Source organism: Ambystoma mexicanum, chromosome 10 (genome assembly GCF_040938575.1).
Source record: "Ambystoma mexicanum isolate Mex_15411 chromosome 10, UKY_AmexF1_1, whole genome shotgun sequence".
NCBI lineage: Eukaryota > Metazoa > Chordata > Amphibia > Caudata > Ambystomatidae > Ambystoma > Ambystoma mexicanum.
The window spans coordinates 1,026,828,593-1,026,844,383 of NC_090932.1; the positions used below are offsets into that span (position 1 = coordinate 1,026,828,593).

The window sequence follows — 15,791 nt, forward strand, 5'->3', positions numbered from 1 at the left end:
CATGTCTTTATGGTTGCAAGTGATATTCCTTGTGTATAAATGCATATTTAACCTAGTGTCTGTTTCTTCATGGTGAGTGCATTTTTGCTTCGTGTCTATTGCATGTATTTTATCTTACTGTGAGCTTATTCATTCTTCTTCACCTCCCTGGGGTTAAGGGCTGTACTGTTTCCTTAATGAGTAATATTTCTCACCTGTGCGATATTGGGGTGGGGGAGGAGCAGTGACTTTTAATGACATATTCATCTGCCTGTCAACAAAGACAATACTGTTCATACCATATTGTAGGGATGATTTCTTGACTATATGCAGTCCTTTGCCTAGGAATTCATTTCTGCTCTTCCTTTACCATTATAAGTGTAGACCCGCTATTTTGCCACTTGTTATCCTGATATTGGCTTTTGGAGTGGGACGAGTCCTGTCCAAGGCTCAACTGTTTTTACAAAATGCTGCCTTGCTCTTAGTGTCTCGCACAAAATGTGCAAGACTGGTTTTGCACCTTAAATACTTAAAGCCAATGCCGTTTTAGTCAACGTATACTTAATTTAAACCAATTAGTAAAATGTGATGTCAAAATAAAACCTTTTATTTCACATCTTTTTGAAAGGAATAATGAAATTCTCAAACAATTATTCAAGAATTCAAAATGGCAAAAATGTCTGTTAATTTGCTTTACTTAAAGTACAGTGTAGGATATCAAACAAAATAATTGTAGTCAATGTTTTGGAAGTTTTTTGAACAATACATTTGTTGGGTGGATTCTTGTTGATAGAATGTCGATGGCTTTACACGTTAAGGATCGATATAATCCTTCAAAATTGAATCCCCCCATCGTCCTTTCAATTAAATAACATATAAGAACTAGTTCGATTATTAAGTGATCCCTGATCAATGAAACTGAAGGCATCCAAAAATGATGCATAACTGTTAGTAACCTGTATGTGAAATGTAGGCCAATGCTCATCCTCGCATCAATGAAAACTGCAACAAACAGATTCTGTGGATTTATGTTGTTCCTTGAACAGAATGTAAAGGAATAAACAATCCAATAAATATTAAAAATAAACCATGTTGACCATAATATTTATTCTTGTCACCATAAATACAACATGGCAAACCCAACAGTGACTGCATTTATCTAAGCTACCTCAAGATAATTAGACTAAGTAAATCTCTCACGAGAGTAATAAACCATCCAATATGAAAACATGAAAAAAATATATAACGTACGAAAACCATTGAAATGTTCTCTCCAAGTGTAAACAATGAGTCAAACCTATTCTGGATGGATATTGGAACTTCTCAATTGATTGACCTTATTTATGAAATGCTTCCAGAAGTGCAAATATCTGGAAATTAGGTAAATTTATGTACATTATTTAGGAAAACTTTCTAATAAATAACTTCATGTCTACTACACTAATGAAAGGCTTCTTTCATATATTAATGTAATTTATAGTGGAAAGGGTCTACCCTGAGGGTCAAATGGGGCTCTGTGAAAAATGATGACTAAACCAAGTAGAGATCAGTGCCTTGCTTTTTAATGGTAGTGTGTGATCGCCTGCAAATAATGTGATTGCAAAAATGTTCCAAGATAAGCATACAAAGAAAAAAAGGCAATCTTTATTTAGTCAGGGTGGGACTTGCATATTAAATGATCATGTGAAGGCTTGAAGAAGTATCAACAAAAAGATACAAATAACACAAACAAAATGGAAAGAAGATAATGAACATACTCGTACGAAATAGTTTATATTGTACGCCATGCAACACGAAGGTGAATGGGTCAATACTCTTTTAATCATAAATGGTAACACGAAAAAAACATGTTCAAACATTTTAAATGAAAACAATGATCAAAAAGCCACCTTCAGTGGGCATCCTATCAAAGAGTGTTTTAAAACGGAAGTATCAATATCCTCGCCTCAAACAAAATATGAAGGAAAAACAATACAAATAAAAATAAGTATACCCCAAAGATCACTAAAACTAGAAATACAAATGGCCATACTAAGTGTTAATTAAGGAAAACAAACTTCCAAAACAACACTTGGACATTAAACCTCTTTGAGGCACGCAAAGGTATTCATTACATCACATATAAGCTAATGTTGATAGCATATGTTGATTCTGAATTGATGTAATGGAAGTAATAGTCTAAATGGAGTAAAACAAATTGGAATGATGGACAAAATCAAATCCAAATGTACAACCAGTAAACAAAAAGATACAAATTGTGACAAGATTACATCATTCAGATGTAACATCCCACATCACTGTTTTATTAATTGCTTTTGAGGGTAAGGATAGATGTTTCGGTCCAGAAGCACTCCCTTTGATTATTTATTGTGTGTATGTGCACCTCCTGATGGGAGTTTGAGATCTTGGAGGGTGACACTTTATAATTGTGCTATAGGCTGATCTTCAGCAAAGTGAGTACCTATTAGCACTATTCCCGGGTTACAGTACACTAGCTCTGTGGTCTTTTGTGTTTACTTTCACCCTTTTTGTGTCTAATAATCTCTACTGTCCTTTCTCTTTCAGGCCTATATCGAGAAGTTTAAGTTCACAAGTGTGGTGGCCCAGGATCTCCTGGATTCATTCCTGATCTTCTTCCCTGAGCTGAAGAAGCAGTGTGTGGAGAACCTAGAAGGTAGAAAGCAGGGAGGGGATTGGGAAGGGGAGGTAATGGAGAAAATAAAGAATAATATTAAATATAGTCGAAGGTACATGTTATCACAATTAACACAAACTAGAAACCGTACAAACTGGTATTGACTTAATTATTTCTTTGTTCTTTAACCTAGAGTGCTTCATTTATTTAAACAAGACCGAAAAAAGCTCCAAATTCCATCCGTTTTAGGTCAAATGTTTTTAGGTCAATTATGCCAATACCTTATTAATTCCTGGTGGGAGACCTCCATGTGTCTACATCCTCAATTATTGCATGCACCGTTGTCTTGTAGAGGTACCAAATTGCAGTGGTATAACAAACATTTAGCCAAATGGGTCCCAAGAGCCACCAAGCAGTTTTCAATTCCTGAGGATTGTGCAGAGAGTTCCAAGTCCGACAAATGTGTGCCTGTGTCATGCCCCTGAAGTAAAGGGCAGAAGAAACGGTGGGGAGGCTCACCAATGAGCAGTCCGTTTTGTAAATGTCAGTCAGCAAATCACATCCATCTTGTGATCACCAACTTGAGACCGCTGGTGCAACAAAAATGATTTAGTATTGTCATCACATTTGCTGGCCCATGTAGGATCAAACCAGGACCTTCGTGACCCAGCAACCAACAGGTGCCTGCCTCTTGACATTGTATCAGGGTTGCGATGACACCAGTGTGGCATATATATTCTAATATCTATATCTTCTGTCATGGTGTCAAGCATGCCCTCAACTTCAATTGCCCTCCGATTCAAAATGTTTGTCTAAAGTGCACACCTGCCAGATTTAAGACAGATGAGTATTTGGAAATATACTAAATTTGTGTTCCTCTCCGTAGGAAGAAAGTCCTAGACTGACTAAAGTGAGCCCCTTGTAAAAAAAAACACTTTTTAAATATTGCCCCATGGATCCCTGAACTCATTTCCTTTTCCCCAGCATCTATGGCCTCACTGGCAATGATACCGTGTATGTGTTCCTAGGAATCCTTAGGATTACCAGCTCAAGGGTCCCCCAATGGTACCCTATCTTTCCCCTGATCAGAACTTCCGGCTAGGCTACTTGTGTACCTCACTGGCTGTTGGCACCTTTATATAATACTTCAGAATATTGCTTGCAATTACAGCCACTTATGATCTGAGAACAAAGGCTATTTCCACATAGGTTCCTATTTAAACAGAAATCTGTACTTGGAAGTACTTTACTGCAAGGAACTGTGCCTTGGGAGGTACATCTATCTACATGCTGGTGGATCTTCACTTCACTGACTCCAGTGCTGGAACAGCTGTTCTTCTTGACCCAGTAGTGCATGTGTGGGTGTGCAGAGCAGCATTTCGACCCACCCCTTCTTTAGAGTTGATTCCTTGCTTTCCACTGTTGGGGAGCTGCGGAGTAAGCCCAGGATCACGAATTGCACAATCTGGTCATGGCAGAGGAGGGGGGGGGGGGCATAGAGGCACCTCCTGCATCCAGTGCTAGGAGATAGATCCCACAGGGGGATCGGGGGGGGTCGTGACCAACTACAGATTTGGGACCCAAAGACTACTGCTGGCACTGGCTGCTAAAAACAATGACTCGGGAAAAGCGAGTGCACAAGTGTTTTGGTGTCTTTCGGTCTGGCCAGTGGTGGTTTGGGGGGTGGGAACGGGGCTCGGGTCAATGCAACTTGAACACACGGTGGGCAAGGACCCAGACGATGCAGTTTTGAAGATGACACCTGTGAAGGTGACCCACAAATCGAAGACTGAAGTAACATTAGCCATGTTCTTCTGCACCTGCCTTGGGTAAGGGCCGTACTGTTGCCTTAATGAGTAATGTTTCTCACCTGTGCGATATTGAGGTGGGGAAGGAGCAGTGACTGTGAATGACTTATTCATCTGCCTGTAAGCAAAGATAATACTAGTCATACCATATTGTGGGTATTATTTCTTGACTATATGCAGTCCTTTGCTCAGGAATCCCTTTCCGCTTTTCCTTTACCATTATAAGTGTAGATCCACTATTTTGCCTCTTGTTAATTATCCTGATATTGGCTTTAGACCCCGACCCAGCAAGCAGATCGGGTCCAGTTTATGGGAGACAATCCACTAGGGAGACAGTGGCTCAAGGCGAACTAAGACCTCCAACCAGGAGTTGTGGCAGGCTGAGCAGGCAACTACTTAGTTTCAGGCCAGCACAGTTTTTAGATTGATTTATGTACAACGCCCTACTGAGGGCTGTACAACCATCTAGCAAAGAGATGGGGAAGTGCACCCAACCTGGAAGATGAACCAAACCTCTCCACATGAGGTAGTGTGGCAGAGCAGTCCGGCTTAACTCTAGGGAGTTCTTAAAAAGAAAGATTTTTCTTTTTGCAGCGGTCCCATCATAGGCATCAATGAAACCTCAACCTTTTGCTACTGCTTGAACCCTGTTCTTAATTTTGAAAGCTGACGATTCACGGGATCTCGACATTTCTCCCCAGTGAGGAGTCCTTCCCTGTGTGGCTAGGGAGGTGAGCCCACTACAAAACATTCTGCCTAGGGGTGGCGGTAAGTGAGACATCACAGGGAGAATCTCCCCTCTTGGGGATATGGACTCCCGTTCCATGAAGGAACTCCCCAGTCCCCAGAAATCCAACCTGAAGAAACTATTGTTTGCTGCTGTGAGGCCTCTTATTTTACTCAACCAAGATCTGAAACCACTGCGAAGAGTAAGACGCATGAAGAATGGCAATAGGTTGGAACCCAATATTACTAAGAAGAATGAAAGACCTAAACACTTTCAATAAAGATAGCAAGTACTGGGAAGAGTTGGCCCCCAGGAGGCACAAATATTTCTTGGAAACAAAGGAAGGATTCTGATCCTCCGCTGGGGAGGACCCAGCAACAGATGCTACAAACTGAGTAATGACCTGCTTAAGCGAGAAGCCTGCATCAAGCCTGGGAAGCTCAAACCTAGGAACGAGAACATTGTGGAAATAAGCTGGTCCTCTGTGACTCAACGGAAAACCGTCCCATTTGGAAACTGGAAAAAGTCAGAGGGTGGTGTGACCTCTGGGAAGTGGACTGTTCCATGAGAAATTTTCAAGCAGGTCAAAACAAGTCTGTGTAAAACCCGTGTTTTAAGGACACTTGCTGAAATCTTAGACTACAGGGACCACCTGACAGGATGTTTCATAAATAACACACCAACCCTTAGCTCAGAGGTAAGGACTCACATTTGTGGTCCCCGAAAAGACAGTTCACGTAGGACAAAAACTTTTTTTTTTGTTGTTAGTTTAAAGTATCCAGTCACTCAAGAGGTTGAACTCTGGGCCAAAGACCACTTCGAGAACGGAAGAGAACAAACTGCCTTCACAGAAATGAGACCCACCAACCTGAGGATGGCTCCTAAATAAAAAGCGGCTTGGAGAACCAAGAAAGGCAGCATACTTTCAGAATTTATTTATTTTATTTGAATTTTTGGTCAGTGCTGGACCTACCTAGAGGGTCTTGGAGTGCCGTACAAGGCTCAAAAGTTGGTGCTGGGTGGTGTCAGGATAGGATGGAAAGATTAGGATAGACTGGAGATGGCAGGGTATGTGGTAAAGCTGGATTTGGTGTGGATAAAGAAGTATGTTTTGAGGCTTTAGTAATGGAGGCTGCAGCGCAAATGTAGAGTAGTAGGGTGTTCCAGACTCTGTGCTCATTGGGTGAATGCTTGTCTTTGCGTGCATGTTAGTTTGCACAGTGCAATGTGCATGAGGTTTCGAGGGGATTGGGTCCTCTGACGTATTCCATATCTGACAGTAATCACCACAGCTGTGCTGCTTCGGAAAACATTCGGCATCCTGCGTCGATGACATCGATACGCTGTCTTCGAGGGCCTCCGTCGAGCCGTAGGACACACGACGCCTGTAGCCTCAGTTCTGTTTTTTCCCGCGAACGAGTTCTGGTCTTTCGGTTCGTCGAACCTGTTCATTGTGAAGATTTCCTTGATGTCTTCGTCTTCTTCCAACCCGCGACCGGGTTTTAAGAAGTGTTGGGACTGCGGGTCGAAGATGATGTTGATGGATTTGCACGCCGCCTGCCTCTGGTGCCTCAGTGAGGACCACGACACAGATGACTGTGTAGACTGCCAGTCGCTTACATCGAAGGCCTTGCGGGAGTGTAAGAAGAAGCTTTCTGTAGGTAAGGTGGCCAAGCCCCGGAAGTCGAGATCCACTGGGCTTTCGACTGACGATTCGAGGGGTGACTCTCCGCATCGTCGGCATAAGTCCGGGGGGGGGGGGTCTCGGTCCGGGAGTAGGTCCCGCCATTCCTCTGCCTCTTCGAGGCACTCATGGAAGCGACAGCATCGGTCGCCTTCCCCCGTCCTCGTCCGAGGACTCCGCCCGTCGGTGTGTAGCTTGTCCCAACAAGCATTCCACTCCTGCGGAATGGGCTTCATTTCAGCAGGAGATGTTTGCGATTTTTCAGTCGCAGGGCTCCGGTCCGTCCGCGCCGTCGAAAGATGCCGGCCGTGACCGTGCTAGAGGCGCCACTCGCACGCCTTCAGGCTCAAGCGGTAGTCGTGATAACCGGGCACATTCGAGGTCCCGGTCAGACAAGGATGGTCGCTCTAGACATGTCCGTTCCAGGTCCTGGTCCTCGACGCCCTCGAGACCGTCGGAGCCTGTGAGGTCTTCGAAGAAGACATTGATGCCTTCGGCGCCAAGGTCGTCGAGGGACTCTCGAGGCTCCGCCTCCAAGGAAGCCATCGATGCCATCGGCGCTTAGGCTGTCGAAGGACACGCTCGGGGCCGCAAGGACTGTCGAAGCTGTCGGCGCCACGCTCGACATCGATGCCGATTCCATCAATGCCTTTCGAGGCTGCTTTGTCGGAGGTACCCCGAGGCACGGTGGAACCGCTAGAAAGGCTCTGGCCAAGGCTAAGAATGTCTTTGTTCCTTTTTCTGTGCCCTAATTCCAGCCTGTGGATTATATTTCTGAGGTGGATGAAGGGTCTGAGGAAGGTATGGTTCCTGAGGAGGTACCTGACGAGATTTTGTCTGGTCATAGCCAGATTGAAGACCTGCGTCAGTCGTTGCACAACGCCAGTGGTCTGGACACCTCTCCGGAGGAGTTCTGTAGGCCTGAGCCTGGCACCCATGCCGAGTCCTCGTACCGGCGCCTTATGTCGAGATTCACGGAATACTTGGGGTGGTCGGCGCCACCAGTGGATTTTCTGCAGGATGACCTGACGGATATCCTCAACCAAGGTCCACCAACTGATCCGGTACTGCCATTCCAAATGGCCTTGCAGAGAAAGGTGGCAGCAGCTTGGACTGCTTCAGAGAGTCTCCCGGCAGTGAGCAAGTCTTTGCCGTGAAAATACCGCCCAGACAGTAGCGACCCCTGCTACTTGACCACGCACCCCACTCCGGAGAGTTTGGTGGTGCAGGCGGCTACGGCCCCAGCGAAGCAGGCATCATACCCTACCATCCCACCTGATGGGGACGACAAGCATTTTGATGGCTAGGCGAAGAAAGTGTTTTCTTCAGGGGGTATATTTTTACAGGCAGCCAACTCAGTGTGTGCCTTGTCACATTTCACGCACTCTCTGTGGAACTGTATTTCGTTAGCGGCTGAACATATTCCCGAAGGGGAGGAACGGGATGGTTTTCTTGCTATTGTGCAGGATGGCAAGGATGCCATGTGTGAGTCAGTTCAGTCGGGTCTGGACATGGCAGATTGTGTCAGCCGGTCCATGGCGGCGAGCACCGTAATACGCAGGTTTGCGTGGTTGCGGAAGTCGGGGTTTGCTCCGGATGTGCAAGCCCGGCTCCTCAACATGCCCTTTGATGGTGAACATCTTTTTGGCTTCAAGGCTGACGAGAGCCTTGAGGTTGCAGACCTCCAAAGCTGCAGCGAAGTCGTTGAGCGCTGCAGTTCGCCAACCTCCGCCTTTTCGTCCTAGGGGACAGCAATGGAGGGGAGATTCCTTTCGATATTACTCATCCTTTGGTAAATCGAGTGGAGCTGCGAGTCAAAGGGGCCACTGTTGGAGTACCAGAGATGGAAAACAGGGTACTCGAGGTGCCAAAGCTGTTTGGGCAGTTGCCTCTTTGCCCTCAGGCACTGCCGCAGCCGCTTCAGCTCAGTCATGAGGCCATGTCCCATGTTTCACCGGTTGGGGGAAGGCTGGCACAGCATCTTGTAGAGTGGCATGCCAATACTTCAGATGTGTTTCTGTAGATCATCGCCCACAGCTACTGTCTTCCTTTCCGGCAGAGGCCTCACGACAATCCACCAGGGAATCTCTCTTTGCAGAGTCTGGATCTGCTCCTTGCGCAGGAAATACAATGCCTGCTGGAGAAAGGCGCCATAGAACTGGTGCCTGTAGCGGAGAGGAACAAGGGATGGTATTCCCCTTATTTTTTTGACTTCAAAGAAAGACGGGGGATTGAAACCCATCATGGACTTGCGCGGTTTGAACAAGCTCCTCAGGAAGGACAAATTCAAGATGGTTACTCTTTCTTTCTCAAGTCCTCCAGGCCCTTCAACTTGAGGACTGGTTGGTGTCTCTCAACCTCAAGGATGGTTACTTTCATGTGCCGATCCATCCCAAGCACAAGAAGTACCCGAGGTTTGCGGTTGGCGACTCGCACTTTCAGTTTCGGGTCCTGCCGTTCAGATTGACCTCCGCCCAAGGGTCTTCACCAAGCTCATGGTGGTGGTGGCAGCGTATCGAAGGAAAGGGGGGATTCACATCTACCCCTACCTGGACGATTGGTTGATCAGGGCGTGCTCTCTCGAGCAAGTCCTAGATCATCTGTCCGTCACCTGCCACTCCCTTCACAAGGTGGGCTTCTCCCTCAACTTAAAGAAGTCCCACTTGACGCCAACTCAGCGGCTCCAGTACATCGGAGCAGTGCTCGACACGTCCCTGGGGCAGTGTTTTCCTCCCCATGTGGGGGCTCATCACATTCAGCAGATGGTGCACAAGTTTCAGCATGCCCAGAGTGTCCCGGCGTTTGAGTTCTTGAGGTTGCTCGGCCTCATAGCATCCTGCATTCTTCTGGTGCCAGAGGCCAGGTTGCAGATGAGATCTCTGCAATGGGCTCTCAAGATGCAGTGGTCACAGTTCTCCGGCAGGATGTCGGAACCCATTCAGGTGCCGCCCTCAGTCGCCCAGGACCTTCTGTGGTGGGCCGTCGATGGCAATTTGATGAGTGGGGCTCCATTTTGGCTACTCTGGCTGGAGGTGTCGATCGTGACGGACGCATCCCTCACGGGATGGGGAGCTCATGCCAACGAGTTGAGTCAGCGGCCGTTGGTCTCCGTCGGAGTCCAGACTCCAAATCAATCTGTTGGAGCTGAGGGCCGTCGGGTTTCCCTGAAGCCTTTTCTGCCGACTGTGCGAGGAAAAAAATGTCCTGATTCTGACAGACAACACAGTGGCCATGCACTACCTCAACAAAAAGGGGGGGGGCAGGGTCACTTCCTCTGTGCAGGGAGGCGATGCAGCGCTGGTTCTGGTCCACCCAGCAGGAAATTTCAATCTCGGCGGTTCATCTGCCCGGAGACGAAAACGAGACGGCGGACGCTCTGAGCAGGCAGAGCGCGATCTCTCACGAGTCGGAGCTGGCTCAGTATATTCTCCTGGAGATCTTTGCCCTTTTGGGGACCCCTCAAGTGGATCTCATCGCCCCCAGTGTCAACCGGAAGTGCGAAAGGTTCTGCTTACTGGAATTTCCTCCAAGAGGAGCCTTAGGGCGTCAAACTGGATATTAAATTATGCCTCCTATTGTAACGATTGTATGTATATTGGCCTACGCCAAGTTGCCTAAAATTGTACGCGAATAACTCTACGACAAGGTCTTAGCCCTTTGCCCTAGGTGCAATTCCGCCACCCATCATAGCGGTCACCGTAATGAGCGGTAATCGCAAAATACGGTGACCGTAAATATACGGAAACGGAAGTAAAAACATGGGGCCGGAATGGGAAACAGCACGCCGTACACCTATAAAATCAGAATCCCAACACAACCATTAAAAATCCGACCCTGAGACACATCCCAACCCGTTAGCCACCCTAGTTAAAACAATCAAAATGGGAAAAGTTGCTAAAAAAGCGTGCGACCGCAAGCGGCAGGTCCACTTCTCCCATGAGGAACTCACCGTGCTCACAGAGACCCTCCAGGAGAATGCTGCCGTCGTCTTCTTGACGCAAATGACCAGGACGGCACTTGCGAACAAGAAGGCCATATGGGCCCCGGTGGCACAGCGGGTAAGTGCGGTGGGGACCGCACCCCGCAACCCACAGCAATGCAGAAAGCGATGGGACGACTTGCGGATACGCGTACGGAGCATACGATCTGCCAACCGTAACATTGCCACAGCTACCGGGGGAGGATCGGAATCACCCATCAAGTTGACCCCCTGGGAAGAAATCTGTGCCTCCACCATTGGAATGGAGAGTATAGAGGGAGTCGGAGGGATGGAGAAAGGAGTGCAGACATCCGAAGAATCAGGTAGGTGGGCCAAATAAAACAATGCTAAATCCACAATCTCCAATCATGTGAAGTACCATGTGTCCACATAGTGCAACAGAAACACATGTCCAGGAGAACGTCCAAATACATTGGCCTGATAGCGCACTTCAAAACTCACATTAAATACATAAATAATTAAATATCCCAAAAACACCCTCTACACGTGCAGCATGCACACCCTAACTGCAGGCTGCAAAACAACTGCATCCTCAATCCACACAAAAATGAAACCACCTCCAAGGCCCTGACCCAAATCACCCTCAGGTACCACCCCAATGCATGTGATACATTGCCATTCCAATTTCCACAGACCCATAAATAACGCTCGCCCTCCTTTACTCCACCACAGGGTCCGATTCAAACGACGAGCTCCAGGACACCCCTACCAGCACACCTGCAAAGAGGGCCAAGACCAACGGCCAAAGACCCTCCACCTCAGCTGCACGGATCAAGACACGGCAGCAGCACAAATCAAGTGGCAGCACACAGGAGGGGACTTCAACAGGCACCCCAGCAGCCAGCATGCCCACAACAGCAGCACCACAGGTCCCCCCAATGGATGCCACAGAAGGCACTGCTTCTGGTGGCAGCAGCACCATAGGTGACACTGCATTAATGGCAGCATGCTCCGACACAGAAAACGGTGCTGCCGATGTAGGACCCATCCATGACCTGTCTCAATCCCCCTGTTTGTTTCATCCCGTACACCATGAGGATACCACGCAGGGGCACCCACAAGACGACGACTGGCCATCCCCACAAGCCCTGTGGCAAGGCAACATGAGGTGATCAGCCCCTCTGTGACACCACCGCAAATGGCCATGGCCCAGCAGAGGCAACAGTCCCTCGACCAGGTGATCGTGCAACAGCAGCAACTGGCCACGCTCCTCAAGGAGCATGCTGATGAATGTGGGGGTTCTAAGGCAGTCATAGAAACATCTACTGAGACACTTAGGGCACAAATGGAGAGAAGTACAGAGACACTAAGGGTACAAATGGAGAGAAGCACTGAGAGCCTGAGGGGGGAACTGCATGCGACGTCCAAAGACGTATGTGGTGAACTTGCCGCTGTGCGCCGTGTGCTCACTGAGCTCTCACAAACCCTTAGGGACATGCATGGACGTGAGCAGGCAGAGACATCATCCGTTGCAAGTTCCGTCCAGGGCAGCCCCCAACGTAGATCTGGGAGGAACCTGCGCTCCACAGGCAGGGGTGCCCCTGATACCCGGAGAGGGGGCTTGCAATATCGTCTGCCCACTGACAATGAGCATCTTTGGACACTGGTGTTCGGGGGGGGAGGTAGGAGGGTGGAGGGGGGGGGTGTTGGGCTTTCTTGGGTGGCGGGTCGATGGGGTGTGTAACATAATTTCACATATGCTATAAACATTGCATAATCACCCAATGAGATGTGTGGACATTGATCTTTGTGTACGAGGCCATTATTGGCGTACAGTCCACATTGTGCATGTTCCAGACACACACAGTGCCACAAGTCCCGTGTCCATGTATCAGCCACCAGGCGTGAGTGCTAGAAGCATGAATCTATGATATTCTGACGAATTTCACGGGCCTCCTGTGCCTCGCGGACTCCTTGAGTTGCTGCCACATCCCCACCCTCATCATGACCATCTTCAGGTGCTTGCAGTTCTGCGTCAGGGGGCATGGGCACATTTCTACGTACGCACATGTTGTGTAGCATGACACATGCCATGACCATCTTTGCAACCTTCTCATGGCGGTACAGGAGTGCCCCGCCAGACCTGCTGAGGCAGCGGAAACGACCCTTCAGTAGGCCGAATGCCTGTTCTATGACTACACGGGTACGTGAGTGGGCATGGTTGTAGTCCTCCTCATGCTGGTTCTGTGGGTTCCGGAGTGGTGTAAGGAGCCATCTCTTCAGTGGATACCCAGCATCACCTGTATGTGGACAATAAAGGATGTTTGTGGAATGACATTGCTACGTACGCATCCCCACCCCCCCCTTCCTGCCAGGTCATTGCCGCATTACATACCCCACATTATCATGCATGAAATGAGACTCACCGAGTAGCCAGGATCTGTTCCCTGCGTGTCGCTCCATGTAGCGTGGTATTGTAGAGTTCCTCAAGACCATAGAATCATGGGTTGATCCAGGAAATCGGGCACAACAATGTGTAAAGATCCTGTTGGAGTCACACACCATCTGTACATTAAGAGAATGATATTGCTTCCGGTTGCGGTACTGGTCCTCCATGGCATGTGGGACAACCAATTCCACATGGGTGCAGTCGATGGCACCAATGCAACCCGGTATGCCGGCCAGTGCATGGAATCCAACTTTTGTGTTTGTAATCTCCTGCTCCGAACGTGGTAAAGAGATGTAGTCGTCTGCGTGCTTCAGGAGGGCATCGTGCACTTGCGATAGTGTCCGTGACAACAGTGGCTGTGAAATGCCATGCAACTGTCCGACTGTGTGCTGGTAGGTGCCTGTGGCCAGGAAGTGGAGTACAGACACCACCTTCAGTAGGGGTGGGATGGCGGTTGGGCTATCTATCATGCTGACAAGGTCAGCGTGTGTCATGTCCACAATGGCGGTTATGGTGTCCCGGTCCAAACGGTAGAGGGTGTGGATCTGCTCAGCAGTGAGGTTGAACGGATGAGCTCAGAGGCGTGGGATTGCGGGCTGCCTGCGTGGTGGTAGTGGCTGTGCTGGTGGGCCTTGCTGGCCCTGCCTTGCCCTCCTCCTCCTCCTGTCTCCTCTGTGCGGCCGGTTGTTGTAGTAGTTGGTGTTCGTCTTCTTCTTGAAGTTGTAGTACTTGCAGTGCTATCAGGTCCCCCAGGGCCAACATCGCTAGTCCTGCCGGTAGCATTTTGTGGTGGGTGTGGTTGTGGGAGGGGGTTGGGTGTGCAATTTATGTGTTTTCAGGCTGTATAGCCTCCACCTGTGGTGATTCATTCCACCTGTGCCAGCTGCAATCCCCTTTGGGCGAGCACGTCCCGCACACAACGCTGCAATGTGACGCATGGCATCTTGCTATTACAATCATGTATTTAATCCCGATGGCAGTGAAATATTGGTTTATATGTTCATTCTGCTATGGTCCCATTGTTTCACATACTATCTTTGCAGTCGCGAACAAATTTGTGAAGGGTCAGTGGAATGTAGTACTCGATTAACGCTGGACCCTCATGCAGCACTGTACCGAGGTTCACCGACGGGCGGGGCGTCCCATTTGTGAGTGAAGCCAGTTGCCATTTTCACACACTGCCGCACTACATGGATGAATTTGTGATTTCAAGCGGTCACAGATGCCTTATCGACGTGATGTTGCAAATGAGGAATTCGAAGGACAGCGCTTTCGGTTTTCAGCTAGCGGCGAGGAGACGCCCACAGGTCTGACTGCAAATATAACGTTCTATTGTTTAATGTCCTTGGGACAGGGGCCATGGCGAGAATGCAATGATTGATATGAATAGTATGGGATGCGCAATAGCGTAGTGGACGATAAGGCAGGACGTTCCCAAATACATGTTACTTCACAACACTAGAATTCCGGGCTGGAGCACAGTGGATTTTGCAGACTGCATTACGCACAGACTCAATGGAAGTTTCAAATGTGATGTGAGTAAATAATCAGGCGTTTTCATACCGGGATGAGGGAATGATGTATGGATGCATGGACAGATGATTTAATTGAGAGTTTGCCATGTACATGGCTTTTCGGGATCTATCCCCTTCCCCTGCGCTATGTGATGCAGAGCTGCCATAGTGGGACCATCGTCTATCTGCCCTTGTTGAACCCTCCCTGTCTCGACGCGCCTTCAAACACTTGTGTCTATGCACGTTACGAATCCCATCTAATGGATTCTGTCTTAACAGACGCATGCACACAAACACTCGTTTGTAATAGTGTTTTCACCTCGATTTTTTAACTCGAAAAAAACTCGATAGTTGTGATTCGCAAGTGATTTTTGGGTGGAAATAATCCTTTTGAGTGGGCTAGCATGCATATGGCTGTGGATTTAGTGTGATCATTGAAGTGAGTAATACAAATGAAGTTCTGATGCCCATGCTATTCTTTTTCATTTCATTTGGGTGACAGGTATCTCCTCCCCTTTTGCCGCTGCCATCTGTATGCCACTCCTGCAGATGGCTTTTACTCCCGACACCTGCTGCTTCGAGTTAATCAGTGGAGCACTATTACGATCTTATGGGACGATCGCCAATGGGCCACATGCCCTTACGCAGTACTAGTGGCTAGGAGCTACATATCAGCCTTTCAGCTGGACTAGTGCCTACCTAATGGGACGGCCCTGCGGTTCTCGGCGCTTCCATGTTGCCTTTTTGAACGTGAATGTAGCCCCTGTGTACCATGAAGGAACAGGGCGTCACACAAGAAGAAGCTGGTCATTTATTGCGGATGCAGCCCACAGTGATGAAAAATATTTTGGAGTTTGACCTAATAGCTGTATGGGCTTGGTGAATTTGATGTGCATTAAAATTTGATTATGATTTCAACCGTGTAGCGTTATTCTTTGCAAGTAATGTAGCATATTCCTATTTGTGGAGCGGTGTATTGTGAGGAGATCTGCATTGGGTTCCGGCTTCTGAGTATAGTTGCGTGGTACTGTACTGGCCGCGTTTGCCTACGAAGC

The 15,791-nt window shown here is 48.1% G+C and overlaps 1 protein-coding gene across 1 annotated transcript in view; it reads left to right on the plus strand.

The window, feature by feature from the left end:
• RNPEPL1 (arginyl aminopeptidase like 1) overlaps positions 1-15,791 on the plus strand; it is a 422,807-nt gene that overhangs the window by 320,310 nt on the left and 86,706 nt on the right. The window contains exon 8 of the mRNA XM_069618841.1: positions 2,545-2,653. Coding sequence (XP_069474942.1) covers positions 2,545-2,653 — 109 coding nt within the window. The remainder of the gene's footprint in view (positions 1-2,544; positions 2,654-15,791) is intronic.